The sequence below is a fragment of the Pagrus major genome, chromosome 23, assembly GCF_040436345.1.
Source record: "Pagrus major chromosome 23, Pma_NU_1.0".
NCBI classification, from domain to species: domain Eukaryota; kingdom Metazoa; phylum Chordata; class Actinopteri; order Spariformes; family Sparidae; genus Pagrus; species Pagrus major.
This window is the reverse complement of record NC_133237.1, coordinates 25,951,543-25,971,757: the sequence shown is the minus strand read 5'-3', so window position 1 is coordinate 25,971,757 and position 20,215 is coordinate 25,951,543. Positions and strand designations below refer to the sequence as shown.

Genomic DNA, 20,215 nt, shown 5'->3' with positions numbered 1-20,215 from the left:
TGTCTGTCTGACAGGTGTTAGGGAGTCCTCATCTTACAGCCCAAAGTGAAATCTTCAGATTCACTCCAAAACCTCTTCATTAACTGTCATAAATGACAGAGCAAAGCAGCAAATCCTCGCGTTTAAAGAAGCTGGAACCAGCAAATCTTTTGACATTTTTTGCTCGAAAACTGACAGAAATCGACTAATCGGTTAAACATTACAGCACTACTTGAGCATCCAGGTCACCAGAATAAAATATTAGCTTTTTATTGTTCCTGAAAACCACAGAGACGATCAAATTTGTAAGTGTCATACCAACCCAGTCGCCAGAATAAATGTTGGAGACTATGGAGATGCTTCATTCCCCGGGCTGGAAAAACTTCTGAACTAATCCTCAACTCTCCACTGTCTAAAACAGATGTAGCAGGACTCAAAGACAATACATTTACCTTGTACCTTGTCATGCATGTTCCTGCAAACAAAGGATTATGTTCTCTATGTTGCAACTTTACATTTCTTTAGGTTCGGTTTATGTTGTGACAAGACTTATGCTTATGGTCTGGTTAGGTTTAGGCAAAAAAAACACATGGTTAAGGTTCGGAAAGAGCATGTTTTGGCTTAAAATACTTGTTATTGTTGACTCAAAGATCGCGGAAAAAAGTCCTGATGTCTCGTTAAAAATATCTGGTTTTGTTGCCCTAAAGACGGCTGCAAAAAACCTGTCGTCTTACTATAAATATCCAGTGGTGTCACTCTTACAAATGTTGAAACGCTGCCTCAAACCTGTGGTCGCTGGCTTGGCAGCTTTCTCTCCTGTCCCCTCAGCATCCCAACGACTGATATTTCATGCATTATACAAACATCACTATGGTTTATAAACAACATAACCTTGAAAACTGCACAAGGGTTGAACATCCAGAGTTTACAGGAACGTACGTTGCCAACATTTATTCTTTTATTGCTTCCGATCAAATGTGATAAAACATCACACTGGGCTTCTGCAGTATGACGTCGATTAACTGTGTTGGACCGACTGTTAAACGTGTCGCAGAATCAAAGAGACGCATTTGTATCAGTCACTTAGTGAGAGCTATATGTGAGAAACGCTGTGCACTTCCAGTGGAGTTTTCCTGCAGGTTTGCAGTTTCACGCTTGGCCCTATTTGCATGTAACCTGATAATAAGCCATTCATGCATTAAAAAGTTTGTTTGCTCACAATTCAAAACACATCGATCTCGGCACGCCGGCGTGAACTTGATGGTCTACTTCCAGTCACAGCAGGGAAAGAAGCAGCTTGCCATTCAAACGCCAAGGCGAGCAGAATACAGATGAAGTAAAGAGAGTGTGTTTTCACCTATAAAGGACGGTTGTGTTCGTGTGTTTTTGACTTTTAGATCTCACTCCTCTTTCATCTGCAATTCTGATTCAGGAGTTAACATTTCGTCTTATTTATTTTATTCGTTAAACAGTTTGTTTGTTTGTTCGTGACTCAGCGGATGTTATCTAAACCTAAATCCTCACTGTTACACTCAGAACTGCATTTGAAAATGTTGTGATTTTAGCAGATTTGGCATCATTTTCTAACAACTCTGGTGACATTTAGGTCTGTTGTATGAAGATTAAATTAAATCCTTACATCCATACAGCACTGAAACACCTACTTGAATTGTCTGCGTCAGAAATTGAGCAGCTTTCTTCTGAATGTTTGTTCAGAGACACTTTATGTAAAACTAAAGAGGCTGTGAGGCTGAATCATAGCAATCTAACTGATCTTTAAAGAGTCGACAATATGTCATCAAATAACTGAAATGTCAACTAAGGTCAACTTCAGAATTAAACAGTCCATATCTGCAATTACTTTCTTCATATAAATTGTGAATATTGGTGTTTTTTAACAGCTGTTGTTGCCATTTTCTAACTCTTTGTCTTCTGGACAATATGTCTCATGCACGGCAAACTTGTTTTAGCAATACTTATCAGTTGTCTTTATCATAGCTTGAGCTTGGTAATATATTGATAACATATCATTATCGTCGTATGAGGCTATACATGGTTTTAGATATGACATGATGGTTACAGTAAAGTCCATATAAATCCATGAACTGAACTGAACTGAACTGATAATTATTATCAGAAATCTGACTGTGTTCATATTTTGTAAAAAAACATATTGTAATATTTCATTTCGTTGCCCAGTCCCAGCATTTATGAAGTACTTTTGGGGAGATTTCAAAATATCTAGATCTATATTGTGAATGTTAATATAGCTGATATTATTTTAAAGCCTTATTGCCTCAATGGCGTCTCATTTACCAGTTGTGTGTACTTACGATTATGTTCTGTATTGTATACAGTCTATGCTCAGTGATTTTTATTTTATTTTTATTCTATATTGTTGTTGAGGTAAAGCATTTTGAAACCTTGGTTTGGAAACCCAGATAGCTACATTATCGTGGCCCAGATCTGGCCCACACCAGACATGTTCATCCGGCCCAAGTCTGGTCCACAGTTCATTTCTATTCTGGTGGGCTGGATCTGGCCCAGACTTGGGAAAGTGCTATATACAGTAGAAAAGGCACTCATTGGAGTGCATACCTCCGCCAACGTCCAACTGTCCCCTTTAATTTAATCAAGCCTTATATCAATCAAACCACCAACAAACCACCTTGAAGTTCACCAGATCCAGGATCTGCATCAAGTTGTACTCACTCATAGATATCAGCCACCTTTAATACGCCTGATCACAAATGTAAAAAAAAAAAAAAAAAAAAAAACGGCATATCTTGCAATGTTGAAGAAAGTGAGAAAAAAATTTCTGGATTGTCCCTTTAACCAAAAGTTAAAGGGGTCTATTCTGGGCCAAGACCCATCTTCTCTCCAAGTTTTGTGGAAATCCGTTCAGTAGTATGTGAGATTTTTTCACTTTTGTTCAAATGTCCTAAGAATTAAATAACAAAAAAACAAAGATTCTTTCAAAAAATCTTTTTCTGTGAATTTCTGCCTTTACTTGATAAGTTTTGTTGAGTTGTTGTGACAGATTCAGAAGTTTGTAGAGACCTTTTATTATCTTTCTATCTTTACTGATGTTGAAGTGTTGTAAAATCGTACACAGTTGGGCCGAAGGTATCATAAAAAGTTATGTCTGCAGACACTAAGAGACAGAATATTGTATCCTCGGCCTGGGAAACACCAGCTTCTTAATTTGTCTATCGGTGCACATCCTCCGGTTCATATAGATGAAGTTGTTTCTCCATCCGAGCACAGGTACCCCTGCAAGCGGTTGCATACGAGCTTAGCGGGGAGTAGCTAAAGGCAAAAAAAAAGAAACCCCTCACTTTTCTTCTTCAAGAAAAATGTGCGAATCCCTGTGGAAATTCTGTGCAGGACTGAGAGGGTCAGATAAAGTTTGCTCGCCCCTCAAGTTCAGAGTGTGTGTGTTTGATAAAGTTCTCATAGCAAAGATCTGAGACTCGCACCGGGTCTCAGCAGTCCAAAAAAAAACACTCCTCCAAATCTTGCTGACAGTGGATGACGAGCGGATAGAGTTAATGTGAGAAAGCTAATGAATATGAATGAGGTAAATGAAAGCTGATGAATGTTATCCCTTATCTCCATAAAGATTGGACAATTCCCTTGAACCTCTGCCAAGGACACACACAATAAAGAACGAATTTGAAGAGTTAGCGTGTCTAGCAATTCGATGGACGTTGATAAGGTTACATCACAACGCAGTGATATATATTATCAAGATGAGAGTATGATCTGAGCTGAAACACTGAGGAGGGGTGCAGTTCACGTTTTAATAGTTTGTCCATCGTCAAGGCAATTGCTTCAAAAAATCAATGTCGATTTTTTAACAATATCCCGGGGCTAATACACACATTAGAGTTATTAAAATGAATATGTCTATTAGGGTCTTTTCTCCCCGAGAGACCACTGCCAGCTGACGAAGAGATATATACTCTCATTTTCCTCTTCATTTTCCTGGTGTCAGATCAATCATGCACCATCCCAACTCAAGGTGAAACCCATCAAAGTGTCATTCCCCCATTGTCAGTGATTCACAGGAAACTCCGACACACAGACGGGGCCCGGCAGACAAACAGAAAGACAGCATCAACAAGCGAGTTAGGGGGGGAAACAAACAACCACGATGCCCAGGGAGATTAATCTGCTTTACTGCCGGTACTCAAGAGCAAAACACGGGGGGAAATTCACTGTGAACACGACTCCCAGCCGTAAAATCGGCTCATAAACATCATCAGGCCGCGTGTGAAAAAGTGCTGAGATAACGTCTGTCCAATCTACGTGATAAGATAAGTTGAGTGAAACTTTGCTCGGAAGCCGTTGAAGGCAGGTGAGAAGCCAAAAGGTTGGATCGGCTTCAGGATCGAGTCAGTTGACATCTGACGAAGCGTCTGTGTGCACCATGCTGTGGGCTGCGAGCCTCTGCCTCCTCTTGGCCTCGTCCGTCCTCGGAGCCCCGACAAACAAACAGAGACAGAAGGTGCTGCTGATCTCCTTCGACGGATTCCGGTGGGATTACGACCGCGATGTGGACACGCCGAACCTCGACAAAATGGCCGTGGACGGAGTGAAAGCTCTGTATGTCACACCTCCTTACCTCACTATCACCAGCCCTTCACACTTCACCCTCTTGACAGGTAAAGTGTTTTCATTTTCTACAACAGTGCTCCCCAGTTGGTAGGGGATCTGCATATCATGGCGGGAATAGGAAACCCTGCTCTGAGTTTACTTTGGAAAGGATTGAAAAAAGCTGCGGGTAAAAAGGAATTAGTTGTAATTGAATGTCCCAGGGTCCAACAGCTTTTATAGCTGAGTAAGATAATTATACTTGGATGACTGAGAGGAGGAATTCTGTGCTCCCTTTCTTATTTTTGACTCTCAAATCATCAGTGCCAGCTAAAAAGAAATTTAACTTCCTTGAAATTAAATTCCTCTAATCTCCGAAGTTGGTCATAAGACCTTGTCCAAAAGCGTCATGCCACTCAACCCGTTGAGTTGATAGAATTTTTAATGTGAATGTGTCACGCTGTGAATAATGAGTGCGAGCCCCGACTGACAGCGATTTCCTTCCTCCGTAGGCCGCTACATCGAGAATCACGGGGTAATCCACAACATGTGGTTCAACACCACCACCGGTCAGAAGTGGCCCTACTATCAGAGTCTGTTTGTGAATGAGTGGTGGGACAATGGCACTCTGCCTATCTGGATCACAGCGCAGAGACAGGTCTGTGCAGCACAATTTCCATCTTATCACTGTGAGAGACTGTTTGGCTGTTTACAGCACTAGAAGCCATTTCTCTTGACAAAACACCTCTGAAAGCCTGCCGAATCATTTCAGCCCAGATTGCCGCAGTTATATTGCAAATTATTTTGCGGGGTAAAGATGTTAACTGCATGCAAATGACAGCTGCTGTAAGGCTGGCTAAAAGTAAAGCTGTAGAGTTAAAGGAACAGTTCACCCTAATGATGAAAGGTCAGTTGTTATCTCTTCACCTCCATGCTGATGGAAAGTCGGGGGAAGTTTCGTAGTCCACAAAACATTTCTGGAGCTTCACGGCAAAACAGCGTTGCAGCATTTTCCGAAACAACTGAAGTAGCAGGAGACACAAAATGGCTCCATACAGCTCGCCTAAGTCTACAGAAGCCTAAAGATCCCAAACTGATTTGAAAAGATGTTATTTAAACCCATTTTAAGCCAAAATCTTAAAATAGCCACAAAGCTAAATGCATTAGCATGTACCCAATCTGAAGCGGGTGCACAAGCTCGACCAAAAACTGTGTAAATAACGTCTTTTCAAATCAGTTTCTGATCCCGGGGCTTCCTGAGACTTGGAAATATGCCCGATGACCTAAACTGAAACTAAATCATGAAGAAGAGCAGAGTGTATCGAGTCTGAGACAAGACCAAGACTTTCTAGGGCTTGAGACCAAGTCAACACCGAGACTAAGGCAGAACAAGACCAGTGCGAGTCCCACACAATAAATTATGATAAAATGTGGAACATGCAACCCATAAGCACTCATAAAGTTGATCTGAAATATCCACATTCGCATAAAAAACACCCACAGAAGACAAATGAAAAACCCTCTACATTCTTTTATTGCCATATATATTTATGTGGGTGAGCGTATCTATAAATGTACCATCAGCAATGCCTTAAAAAAAGAATCACAAAGCATTGAAGAGGTTGTGCGTGGGAATTTTACTTCAATTTCAATAGCAAACAAGTAAACAAACACTCCTTTTTCCATATTTTACCATCGACCCAAGACAATACATTTTGTTGTGCAAGAATGAGGTTTTTCTGGGTGACTCACGTCGCAGAAACTTGCCGTAGAAAAACCCCCGTTAAGTCAAGAACGTAGCAAGTTGATTCCTTCAAAACCTTTTTTTATGTTTTAAAATAAGTCCCAAGCTACTTCAGTTGTTCAGGAGAATTCTTCAACACTGTTTTGCTCTAAAACTCGAATATTTTTTGGACTACAAGACTTCACCCGACTTGATTATCTACTCTACTGAGTAGATAAAAAACTTGAGATTAGTTTCATTTATGGGCGAACTGTTCCTTCAAGAAGATTAAAGGTAGGTAAGGTGATTCTGGAGAGAGATAGCTGATGATTGAGTGTCATTCCCAGGTCAAATACCGATGCTTTGGGTGATTCAACCATTTACTATCTTCCTCCAGAGTTGCCTTTCCTACCTTTAATGAAAAACCCAGCAACTACTGATTTGGTGTCCTTGGATGTTGACCCACAGTATGAACAGATGAACCCTTGGTTTCACGGCAAACATGTTCAGAAACATGTGTCATATTCATGTCTCTCTTTTTCCGACCATTTCAGGGTCGCAAAGCTGGCTCTCTTCACTTTCCTGGCACAGCTAGCACTTACGACGGAGAGACTGCTATGATCCAAGAAGTGGAGCCAATTCTTTACGACTACAAGAACGAGACCGCCTGGCAAGTGAACACCGACAAGGTGATGAGCTGGTTCAGAGATCAGGATCTGGACTTCGTATCCCTGTACTTCGGCGAGCCAGACGGCACGGGCCACAGGTACGGCCCCGACTCCCCGGAGCGCCGGGAAATGGTCGCGCAAGTCGACCGAACGGTGGGCTACATTCGAGGGTCGGCTGACCGACACGGGCTGACCGACCGCCTGAACATCATCATCACAGCTGACCACGGCATGGCCACGGTGTTACGCAACGGTCTGGTGGATGAAATCATCTTGTCCAAGATCCCAGGTTTCTCATTCAGCGACCTGTCCTTCCACCTGGTGGATTACGGTCCTTCTGGGATGCTGCTGCCAAAGCCTGGCATGCTGGATAAGGTTTACAACGCCTTGAAGGGGGCCCATCCACACCTCCATGTGTACAAGAAGGAGGACATGCCAGAGTACCTCCACTACTCCAAAAACGACCGTATCCTCCCCATCATCTTGTGGGCCGACATCGGATACGTAATAAACGGGGTGCGTTCTGTCTTTATTCCTCATGAACTGTAGCTGTAAGTGCAAAACAAATCCCAGAAATACAAGTGTTCAGTGTTACCCGATCACTACGAGGCTGCAGCAGTGACCAAACACTTCAGATTATATGTTTTCTCTGACATTACTGACTCGGGTTTCGGCCAGAAATGAAACACGCTGGAGCCGTAAAGAGATGTGCAGCAGCAGTTTTCTGCCCACTGCAAGTCCTATTGATTTACCCTTTAAAGTCAACAGTTACCTCAGTTTGCCATTTGTGCCCCATCAACGTGCCAAGTGCAGCTTTAAAAACAGCATCACAATGTGGAAAACATTACTTCGACGCTGCTCCAACGCTTACGTCTCATGCTTTAACAGTTACTTTAATTGTAACTTATTAACTGGAGTCAGTCATTAACGTGATTATGACCCAGTCGTAAAGAAATCAAAAGACAATGTCCCGATTACAGTACGGTTAATCTTTACATGCCATCCAGTTTATTCTAGAAATATCCTTAAGTCTTGACTACATAAATGCTTAAATTAGCAGTTGAGTTGAGCGTTTTCTGCTCACAGGAAATGGGTGAAACTGGGCTCTTAGCACATTACAATTTTAATCAAGAGCATTTGCACGTCCTCGGGATAATCCAGGCCTGGCTGATGACATGCAGTGCTCTCAAATGCTTCATGGAGCTATTCATGCCTCAAAATTCAAAATGAGCGTTTTTTTTCCTTCCACTCCACTGTGTGCTAACTTTTTTTTGTGCTGAACGTGTCCGTCATTAATTTATTCAAAGGCTGGAATAATTAAATAAGAAAAATGTTTTCAAACGCTGAATATGAGGGGACATAATGAGTCATGATGAAACTGGTTATCTAGGGTCTATAGGTTCGTACCGGTGATCGGGACTCTTTGTTCTCTCCCTTTATGGCCACTTAAACTCCTTTTAGTGTGATCTCAGAGCAGGATAAGCACGCCGAGACTGTTACATAATAGCTAAAAGATAACCGGGAACTCGTAATACTGATATTTCTGTCACGTTTTGTTGATAACACATAATATATTCGACAATAGTATCAAAGGAATGCATGTCTTATAAGTGTTTTATTAAAATGGAAATTCTAGAGATGGATTTTTAATTCTCATTTAGCCTCTTTCATTGGTTGATGGTAGTCACAAAGAGAAATCAGGCTTCCCTCGACTCTTTCTCTTGGCCAACACCTCCCTCTGCTGGCTAGATAGGAGTGTGCACTCTCTTGCTGATAAGGTCACGTTAGTAAAATCACTGTCTTATAAAAAGTCAGAGTCTGATTGACTCTAACAAACTGGGTCACTGAGGTTATGTCATCCTTCTCTGCGTGTCCTTGCAGTATTTTCCGGTTCAGTTCAACAAGGGCGAGCACGGCTACGACAACCAGGAGATGGACATGAAGCCCTTCTTCAGGGCGGTGGGGCCGGCGTTTCACAAGAACCTGCAGGTGGGGCCCTTCGAGACGGTGAACATCTACCCCTTGATGTGTCACATCCTGGGCATTGAGCCGGAGGTCAACGACGGCCACCTGAACGCCACCAAACACATGCTGGTGACGAGCGAGGCTACTCCTCCAGAGAAGACTCCGGGTGAGTTTGCATCTGACTAATGAGTCTCTCCACGTGGCCTCTGAAAAGTGTGTCACTCCAACACCTGCTCCTTCATTACGAGGCCGTTCATCCATCATCTCCCTCTTCACATATGTCCGAATCAGAGGTGGAGCTACCGTAGTTACAGCTAGACAGTAGATCGGTCATCGCTCATGGGAAGTTTGGAAAGATTTTAAGGAGGTGTAAAGATCTGAAGTGTCAAGCTGCTTAAAATGACTACTTTTAAAAACAGCTACCAAAATATATCATTTTATTTTATTTTTTTAAGTTTTCTGAAACGGCTGAACACTTTTTAACAACAGTCTATTTGTTGGGAACTATTTTCTGCAGCGGATTAATCCACATTTGGTGCTCGAGTGAGTGTTTGGTGCAGCAGGACGGTGTGTGTTTGTCAATAATAAGAAAACTGATGAATTTCACATATTTCCCAGCTAACTGATACATTACAAAAGCAAGAAAAAATAAAAACTGTGCAGCCGTGGAGAGGTTTTTCTAAAGACGGGATATAAAATCTGAGCAGTTTGTCGCTGTGTTTCACGTCCACCTCTTACTGCTGTAAGAAGAAAGCTGCTGGAAATAATTTGTTAGGTAGAAGGTTAGATAAAGATCCATAACACAACATAACACTTCTTAATTTAATAAATACAATGTCGGATATACATTTATAAAACATTTATCATCTTTCTAGTACAACCAGGGTGGCTGTGATCCTTTTATTTAATTTTCTTTATCAGGACTAAACAGTTTGCGTTGAAGACTTGATGTCTTGTTGTAACACTTTATATAAGACACAGTCGGATTGTTCATAAATCAGCATCCTAGTCTTTACTATCGTCTTACCGAGAACTAAAAGTAGAGTAACCGTTGCGTCTTGGTTTGGTAGAGATCTCCACATGTTCGTCTGCTCTGTTACACTCATACCTGTCCCTCCTACAACAACAGCAGGTAGGAACTGATGTTAACTCTTAAACAAGTATGTAAATACACAAATTAAATAATAACTAAAGTGCTAAAAATGATGAAATAAATATTGTATTCAGCTTAATTTTAGAGGGCCAAAATACTGCTGTAGAATCATTCCTACTGAATAATATAATTTACAATAGTATACCGTTCAATTTAATAAGCAGTACAGCAAACATAACGAAAAATATAATGTGTACACGGTGGTATTCGTAACGTAACATGAATATGAAACGTGATGTTCTTGTGTGTTTTAGCTTACACAGTTCAACATTTTGCAGAGTGTTGTGTTGATTTTTAGATTTTAAATCATCTTCACAGTCTGGTGTGTTTGTCTGCTAATGGGGGCGACAAAACCTAAAGAAACCAAGTACATTTAATGAAGTAATGAAGAATTTTGAGTCTCTTTGGACTGAATGTAAGAGTTTTTATTGCTCCATCATGTGGTTTAGTTAATGCGATGAAGTGTCAGAGTAGAGGCAGTGCTGTGGTCCTTTAAAGAGATTCAATGACAACACAAACTATCAGTAAAAGTCTAGAATAACAGCACCGAGCCTCCATAAACACATGCTTCAAATATATAATGTGTTTTCTGTTTTTCTTTCAGATAACACTCGAAATTCAGCCACGCACAACGCCTTCACTGGAATGGCTGCAGTGGCTGGATTTCTTATTATACTTTTCATTGTGTTGTTAGGCCACAAGTTCATCAGGAAGACACACAAAGACACAAGGTAATGACTGACTGAGTAATTAGAAACTATTTTTTATTTGTCTTTATTTATCTCTCAGCCCTGACCCCATTCATCTCTGCGTGTTTGTGTTTCAGAGTGGAGAGTTCTCAGCATCTTCCACAAAGAGAAGAAGATTCAAGACAAACTGCATTTTGATCGTCGCACAGAAAAAAAGACACAATGCTACAGTCTGAGAAACAGCTGCCTGTGGACGGTCCTTCAGTTCGCACTGATTCTTTTATTTATTCCATGTAAAATGCATAATGAATAAATTATTACAAATTTATACAAAAATGTGAAATATAAATGAAGAGAATTGGGGGAATACAATTAATAAAATAACTTATCATGTTTGTCTTTTTTTATTTGTTGAAAAGTCTGATGAGTTGCCTTGTTAATCAAATAAATAAATACATTTTAAATATCATGTAATTTTCTTTTTTGCCTACTTGTGGTTATGAAGTTTAAATGTGCCATGAACATAAAGCAGCTATTCAGCCTGATTGTTAAAACCTGTTTGAGACGATGTTTTAATTATTTTGGATTCTTAAAATGTGTTTTATTTGACGATCTGAGATGAGACGTGCTGACTTTATTACGTCTGTGGGAACATGTTTCCATTAGAGGACGGTGGCTGCTGAGGGACACGTTTAAACAGCCGCTTTCCCAGCTGCCCGCCTCTCTTCGCGTAAAAGAGTCAAGTTAAGCACGATGGCACCCCACTTCCGGTTACGACTTTCAAAATAAGACTGATTTGTATACATTGCTACAAATACTAGCATTACAAAGTTAAACAGCTTGAATAACTCCCTTTCATTGACTGAGCACTTTAATGGACCTACTTTCCATTTACATTATACAATTTGCAGCATTTTTTAATTTTAATTTAATTGTCATTTTATTAAAAAATCACACTAATATGAGCATTATAATTAATTTGTAGTCTAGCTTGCCTACAGAACCAAAAATACCTGACATTGCTGAAGAAACCTGACTAGACAAATGCAGTAAAAGGTGAAAATTAGCCTTCAGTGTTAACTCTGAACATTTTTTTTAAGAAGATAGGAATACAGATACAACTAAAACCAAGGACAGATAGAGAATAATAAACATAGAGCTAATATCAGAATCAGAATTGATTTATGTAACAGGTGCTCCTTCTGAAGAAATGTCCAACATAGAGAAAAATAGAGGATAAATAATAAGAATTAAGAGTATTAGTAGTGTACTGTTGTAAACATGTTGATGAAGAGCCTATGCAATAAAAATACACATATAAGGGAAATAATTAACGACATTTGCCTCAGAATAAGTACGTCGCAGGCTTTTAAACTAAACTTCACTCGTTTAAATTGTAAAGAGATAATAGCGCAAGAATATAAAAACTACAAACTTACATTTCACTGTTGTCTTAAAAAATGTCAGTATTTTTTAGTATGTCCTCAGTGTGCAGCTGAGATCTTATTTTGAAGGCAACACCGCGAACATCCGGTCCCGCGCGAGCGTCACTGCGATTGGCTGGACGCGCCTGATAAAGGCTTCTTATTCGGGGCGAAGGAAGGCAGACATGGAGGAGCTGAGCGCCGTGGGAGAGCAGGTTTTCGATGCCGAGTGCATTTTAAACAAACGACTGAGAAAGGTCCGAGCCGCGACACATTGTCCTCACTTTGATCCGCGACCGTTTCAGCGGCTGTTTTAACGAAACGTGCTCCCTCTCTGGGCCTTTTTTTTTCTTCTTTCTTTCAGGGAAAGTTGGAGTTTCTGGTGAAGTGGAGGGGATGGTCGTCCAAGTAAGTACGAGCGGTGCTGCTCAGCCCGAAACAATGAAAACAACAACAACGTGTCGCTTGTTGCTCTGAGTCGCCCCGACTGCTAGCTTAAAAAAACAACCCCGCTCGGTTATTTCAGACAAACGAGCGACTTTAAAACTACAGTCTCGTTTTGTTTTTCCCTGCGAGCGGTGAATTTAAAATACAGGTCGCCAATTCTGCCTTTTTCAGTCGCTTTCTTTTGTTCATAACATCTCAAATTTAGGGGAAGTTAGCGGAAAAGCTAAGAAAATAGTCTGTTAGCCTGCATCAGTTCATCTTTCTGCTTTTTTTTAAATCCCTTTTATTTATTCACACAATTCTGATGTTTAGCTCATTTTTTTTATTATCCCTGACTTTAAACAAGTTTTGTGTGTGTGTGTGTGTGTGTGTGTGTGTGTGTGTGTGTGTGTGTGTGTGTGTGTGTGTGACCCCCCCCCCTAAAAAAACAACCACTATGTCAAATTTCCCAGGATTATTTAATATTAGATTAATAAGCAGTTTATTCAGTGTTACATAACTCCACTTCTGAAGTGTTTTTTTTAAATTTTTTTTTATTAAATTTTTATTCTGCATTTAGCTTGCTCCTTGTGGGGCAGCAGCCTGCCTTCATTTCTTGTCACTTGCCCTTTCTGTTCTCTCCACATTGTTGCTGTAATCCACCATCAATGCACACTGTTGCCTGCCAGCTCCATGGCTTTCTGTTAGAACCACATCCTTTGTGTGTGTGTGTGTGTGTGTGTGTGTGTGTGTGTGTGTGTGTGTGTGTGCGTGTGCAGGGAAAAAGGGGTGGGGGTTGATTATTTCACTGGTGACTGCTGATCAGAAAAGGCTATTCAACAACAAGTGACGAGGAAAAGGAAAAGGTCACTACACATGCACGTATTTCAGATCAGTGGACAGTTTGTAGTTCGTATTTGTAGTTTTTTTATTCTCCTAACACGTGCTTTAATTTGAAATATAGTTGGGAGAGTGTAGTACAGATACAGAAAAGCAAAATGGGACACACACTTGGCGGTTAACGCTGGATTTTGTCACAACGCACGGGTGCAAATGGAAATAAAAGGTTATTTTTTGCTGTGTGAGAGAAACTCCGCTGTTATTTTCATGACTTCCTATTAATCTCAGAGCTCTTCCACGACCTAAAAATGTGCTTCCTTCCTGGTGTGTTCAGAGTCGTTCTCACCGTGGAAAATTTAAAATAACTCAAAACTGAATCTGACTCGGTCGCTGTGGGAGGTAAAGTTGTAAAGCACCGCCTGTGATGTTTCACTGAAAGAGCTGAACTTTCCCAAATAATTCCCCACATATTTCTGTAACAACCCCCCTGAAAATTTCCCCGCCTTGGATCCTATTTACAACCTCGGCAAACCGAGCACAAAGCTTGTTAAAATTTCATTTTTTGGATGTGGAATTCAAAAAGCTGGCGAACTTCTCACCCTTTGCACAGTTGGCCGGTCACGTTGTAGCGTCGGGCGTGACTTTGAGATTGTTTCGCGGTTGGAAATTGTTCCAGGTGAAGCCAAGATTGGACTTGTTCAAATTATTTACACTGCATGTGAACCTTTCACGTGAAGGCTAACCTGTTTGTTTGACTGTTGACTGTTGTAAAGACCAACATTATTTACAAGTGACAAGATACACATCTGTGTCCTGCTGGTGTATTTGTCTGTTTTTAAAGGAAGTATTTATGATTTATTACTGTTGTATAATAGATTATAATTCTTGGCCTCTTTCGAGCCGACTTGAATGATCTTTCTCAACCGATCCTTATATAATTAGTCTCAGCTAACATGCAGGTTTGCCTTTTGGTACATTCATGGCTGCTGGAGCCACTGAGTCTGTTGAACAGCCATTTTTTCCTAAACTCGGGGTCACTGCTGGGGCTGGAGGGTAGATTTAACCTTTCTGGGCTTCTTTATCTCGACTGCGAGGTTTGACGCTGTTCTTGTCAATCTTATTTCAGACACAACAGCTGGGAGCCGCAAGAAAACATCCTTGACCCGAGACTGTTGGCTGCTTTCAACAAGAAGTGAGTGTCCTGATCGAGACAGTAACACACCAGTCACTGGTCTGTAGTTATGATGAGTATAGATGGAGCATTTTTTGGCTGTGATTTTGATTTGTTTACGTCAGAAAGTATGATGAAACATCAACTGTAGGAAACATTTTGTGTCTTTGTATCTGCTGTCTTTGGCTATCTGCTTCACGTTTTAATCAAATTTAATTTAATCAAACAGTCCTCAAAAATAAGAGTTTTAGTTGGTGTATACTCGTGAAACCCTCATTGAGCATTTGTTGAAATGTGTTTTTTATAGAGAGCAAGAAAAGGAGCTTCTGATACGTAAGAAAGGAAAAAGGCCGAGGGGACGACCACGGAAAATCCTAGTAAGTGCAACTCAAAGCAGAAATATGATTCGTTGACAATTGAGTGCTCAGTTTTTTAATATTTTCTCTTAATTTTAGGAAAATTTGCCTGAGGTTCAAAAGTCAAGCAGCTCTTCATCTGGCTCCTCATCATCGTCCTCTGATTCCTCGTCCTCCTGCTCCTCCTCTTCATCCTCATCAGACGACGATGACGACGACAGCCACGTCAAACCGGCCAACCCGAGCGCCAGAACGCGAGACCTTCATCCTGTCCCGCAGAAGAAGGCGCAGATTGTCGTGGCAAAACAGGAGCCCCCAAAGAAACGGAGCAGGAAACCTCTGCCCCCCGACGTGAAGGAATTTCAACAGAACAAGGGCCCTCGCAAAATGTCCAAAGATACAGATCTTCCAGGAGCGATCAAGAAGCCGGTTCACCCGGCGAGCTTCACCTTCATGGGCTTCCATCGAGGCTCGGGTCGGGAGCCAGCGGGTGGTCAAACCAGGAGCTCTCTGGCCCAGGCTGGGGCTGCTGTGAAAAGCTCCGTGGGATCCGCCAGGTCAGTCCAACCGGCCTCCCCCGCCATGAACAAATCCAACCAGAGCAGAAACGTCACAGAGGGTAAAGTGTCCATCTCCAGCATGAACAGCGGGACGAGTCTGGATTTGAAAGCAGCTGCTAGTAAATCAAAAGGAGTAGCAGCGTTGAATTTGAATACATCCAAACACCCGATTCAAGGAACCACTCAGCATACACTAAGTTCCCCCAATGGACAAAAGAAACCCCAGTCCCCTGTGTCAACGCTGCAGCGGATACCCAATACTAAAGCAGTGGCAGCCTTACCATCCAAGAACGCCCCCTCCAACCAAGGTTCTGGCCTTCAGCCTCTCAACCTTCAGAACAAACTGGTGCAGAGCAATGATGCTCCTGGAAACGGCACCACCCCAGCGTCAGGCCTGAGAAACGCAACAAACCCAGCAAGGAAAACTACTGTCACGAATCAGGAGTATAATCCTCCAAAGAGTCTAGCGACCCCTGGAAGACTGCAGGCGAGGAAGAACCAGCCCGGAGCAGACAAGGTCAAGGAGGCGACAGAAATCCAGACCCCCAGAGTCCAAGGCAGGCTGGAGAAGAGCAGCGTGCAGAAATCCTCCACGGAGGTCCAGAGCCAGCAGGACAGATCGGCCCCCAAAGACGGCAAGAAAGCCAAAATGAACGACATGAGCACGGGCGAAGACGAGAGCAGCTCAGAGTCCGACCAGGACTACGCTGGACAGAATCCCTCAGTCACGGTCCAGAACCAGGACTGGAAGCCCACACGGAGTCTCATAGAGCATGTGTTCGTAACGGATGTCACTGCTAATCTTGTTACGGTCACAGTCAAGGAGTCGCCAACCAGTGTGGGCTTCTTCAGCATCCGCAACTACTGACAGAACTCCAGACAGTACAAACCAGACGGGATTTTGTGGGTTCGGGGGGAATTGGATAAACATTTGGCCGGAGAATTCCCCCGAGTTCATTTGCTCTTCATCTTCTTTTTAGGAAAGACCAATTTTTTAGGTTAAAAAAAAGAAAGATAAACAGTTATCAGTTATTGATTGTGATTATTTATTTTCTCATGTCTACAAATGATTCAGAAAAACGGAGGAGCAGAAATGCACGAGGCTGCATTTCAAAGCCAAACGTGTATTTGTTACAATAACTTATTCATCACATCCATTTCTAAATATCAAGATAAAACTCCAAATGTAGGTTTTTGAATCTACGTCAAACATTCATACAAACATTCATGTTGCTCGTGACTCAGTTTTTCTTTATAACATAAAACACAACAGATGAGAGGAATGTCTTAAAGGGAGAGTGCACCATAAAATTAAAAAAAATCAGTCATTATCTCCTCACCCTGATGCTGATTTCTGGAGTTGCACAGCAGAAACAGTGTTGCAGCGTTCTCCTAAACAACTGAAGTAGCTGGGGAGTCGATTTATAATGTAATAAAACAGAAAATAAATGAATTAAATGACTTCATCGTCTGGCATAATCCAAGTCTCCAGAAAACCAGAGAGTCCAAATTGATTTTGAAAGATGTTTACACACATACACCCCAAAATCATCGCTGTAGCTGCGAAGCTAAAAGCGTTAGCGCCCAGTTTGAAGTGTCTTTTCGAATCAGTTTGGGATCTCGGGGCTTCCAGAGACTTGGATGAGCTGTATGTAGCAATTTTTATGTTAATTTATCAATTGTTTTTTAGGTTTTAAAACAAGTCTCCAGCTACTTCAGCTGTTTAGGAGAATGCTGCAACCCTTTTTTGCTGTGAAGCTCCAGAAATGTTTCATGTACTACGAAACTTCACCATCAGCATGAGGGTGGGTAGATAATGACTGGATTTTAATTTCTGGGTGAACTGTTCCTTTAGTAAAGAAGTAAAAAGGGTAGACATGAGCAGGAGGGCTAGCTTCTTTGATGGGTAGCAGACATATAGTTCATAATGTGTCCAGTGTTGTGAATCCATATCAATCAATAGCTAATGTAAACCAGTTTTAATTCTTAGTATATAGTATTGTTTATTTTTTTAATGTTTCATAAATTAGCTACCTCTTTTATGTTTATTTCGACGTTTGCTGCATATGTATATTCAATTCTCGTGGGACTGGACAGCCTGTCCCTCCAGGGTATACCATTATCGTGTCCATATAATTGTTTTTATATAGCTCTAAATGTATTGGACTCACGCTCGTTAGTACCAGCGACCAGCTGTGTTGAACTGCGTGCACCATTATAGCCTTGGAGAGAAGTTTCATTCCACAGTGCGGGCGGTTTATCAGCTTGATTTTCCAAACGGGCTGAAGCATGTGGGGGAGTCAGATACAGTATCTGTGCTCCTCCCCGGTGTCGAGATAAGACCGGCTGAGGTTTTGCTCTTCTACTCCTGCATCAGTTCAAGGTTTTCACCAGCAGACTTGTAAATAACTTGGACAAAAACCCGAGAGTAAGTGCTTGTGTTGACACGGCAGGATGATCGTGGACATAACAACCTGACGAGGCTTCCGAGAGGAGCGAGAGCTTTTCATGGCAACGGCCTTTAAAAACCGCTGTGGGAGAGGTTGGGTGTGGACAAAGCCTGACAGTTAACCACTCAGCTTTGTTTGTCGCCGACCACAAAAACACCAGATTTCATTCTGTCTGTTGCTGCTGGTGTTTCAAGATGTCGAGAACTGAAACACCAGGGTTTTTTTTGTTTTTTTTTTAACTTGCAGCTGCAGACGTCTCATTTCACCCGCCTGCATGGGTTCAGGAGCTGCAGGCCCGGCCTCCCAGAGAAGAAGAAAAAAAAAAGGTTTTTATCTGATGTAACGGAAAAGAAACCACAACAATGTGCGCTACTTTCTGCTCCCTCGAGAGGAGTTCAGCAACCAAGCACTTCGACTGAACTCTTCTGTCTAATCCTGCTCTGCAGACTGTGCCTTTTTCTTTCTCTCAAAAGACTAAACACAAAGGCATTACCCCAAAGATAGCTAGAATTTCAGGTCGTTCAATAAAGGAGTACCCCCAGAGCATAGCACGGAGACTGGACGCTTTTTTTTTTCATCTCGTCTGTGTTGTTTTGAAACAGAAGCTGGAAGCACAACAAATGTATGAAACAGAGACAGATATTTGATGTCTTATTGAAACAATAAGACGGGTTAAAGATGGAAGAATACTTTCCATTCGGGATAAACTGCAAAACAAAAAGGCGTGGATTCTCGTATTACAGGTGAAAATGGTCAATAAAGCTCCAGCGTATCCATTTCAAAGTCATCTCTCACCAGCGTGTGATAGGCTATGGGGTAATGCAAGGTGTTTATATGAAATTGTTTTTTATTGCATCTGATTTCTCAATGACAAGAACAAACTTGTCATATTTCCAGTTTCAGTCTTTTGTTGTTTTTTTTTTTTAGATCTACTAACCATCTCAATGGAACGTTCTCTTTACAATCTATTTATTTCAAATCCAGAGCCTTTCAGGGTAGGACAGTGTCATCAATCCTTTGTATTGTGCCACTTGTCAATTTAACTAATAAAATGGTACAACCTACTTATGTCTTGACTTGGGTTTTTTTTCTTTTCTTTTAATCAGGCACAAAAATGCCAAACATTTGCTGTTTTCCAGCTGCGGGGATGATAGAAAAATGCCTTTGGTATGAACAGATTGTACCCGAGGATGAAAGGAATGTTATGCATGAGTATGTAGAACTAACGCTTTGCAAATGACAAACTGAACCGAGCGCTGAGTTTAAAGCAGAGTGGGGGGTTTCTCATGCTGTTACTATAGTTACTATCGCTGGCTGGCTACTGTGTGCAAGACCGATGATGGAAACATGAAGCATTAAAATCTCTCTTTTTGTAAACGAATCAGTTGAAATCAGCAGGAGGGCTGGTTTATAGCAGCCGGTGGGAAGCTGTGATGTGATGTGTGTTTGGCTAAAAAAGAGCTAGCAGCTAAACACAGCGAGACAGAGAGTGACAGAGGGAACATCAAGCAGTTTAATATGAGTTGACAGTAAATAAATCAGCTGAGTTTGGACGTCAACATACTTTGAATGCTGGGGGTGGAAGTAACTGATTACTGAGGTACTCAAATTACTGTAATTAGGTCATTTGTTTTGCACTTTGTCTATTTTTACTGGCACTTCAATTTGCATTAAACCACATAATCTACTTAGTTACTTTTTTAAAATCATTAACTGAGTACTGTGTACAATTTGACTTGATATCTAAACCTCTCATCTGCATTTTTGTAGCCAATAAGACGATCTGATCACAAACAGGCCAATGAAAACTGACATACAGACAAAAAAAACCCACAAAAGGGTTTGGAGAGTTTGATTGAACGCCTGCTATTGATAATGCATCAAACATCAACAGTTAAAAGGTAAATTAATACTCTGAGTAGAGTTTGAGATTAACACTGTACTTTTACTTAAAACAATATTATGTAGAAATAAGTATTTTGTGTGATTTGGCATTTTTATACCAGCAGTTTAACTTGTAACTGAGTAATATTTCAGTAATGTAACTGTACTTGTACTCGTAACAGCTCTGGAAGGTGAAGCATTAAACAATAAATAACTAAAGTACTTCTGCTTTGACTGTTAATACTACTAACTAACAACTATAAAGGATGAGAAAGTAAACTAGAATGGCACTCAGTAGAGCGCATACCTCCTCCAAGGCCCAACAGTCCCC

General features: G+C 41.2%; 2 protein-coding genes across 2 annotated transcripts; both read left to right on the top strand.

The window, feature by feature from the left end:
* The first annotated feature begins 4,411 nt into the window (after positions 1 to 4,411).
* LOC141019992 (ectonucleotide pyrophosphatase/phosphodiesterase family member 7-like) lies at positions 4,412 to 10,971 on the top strand. Its single transcript, XM_073495028.1, has 6 exons — positions 4,412 to 4,646; positions 5,088 to 5,233; positions 6,853 to 7,482; positions 8,848 to 9,097; positions 10,707 to 10,815; positions 10,911 to 10,971. Exons 1-6 carry the CDS (start codon positions 4,412 to 4,414, stop codon positions 10,969 to 10,971), a joined length of 1,431 nt encoding a protein of 476 aa, XP_073351129.1.
* A 1,392-nt stretch (positions 10,972 to 12,363) lies between these two features.
* On the top strand, positions 12,364 to 17,592 carry cbx2 (chromobox homolog 2 (Drosophila Pc class)). The gene is made up of 5 exons (XM_073493660.1): positions 12,364 to 12,454; positions 12,562 to 12,605; positions 14,590 to 14,655; positions 14,942 to 15,011; positions 15,090 to 17,592. The coding sequence occupies exons 1-5, from the start codon at positions 12,383 to 12,385 to the stop codon at positions 16,416 to 16,418; spliced, it is 1,581 nt and encodes a 526-aa protein (XP_073349761.1). The 5' UTR covers positions 12,364 to 12,382; the 3' UTR covers positions 16,419 to 17,592.
* The last annotated feature ends 2,623 nt before the right edge of the window (positions 17,593 to 20,215 follow it).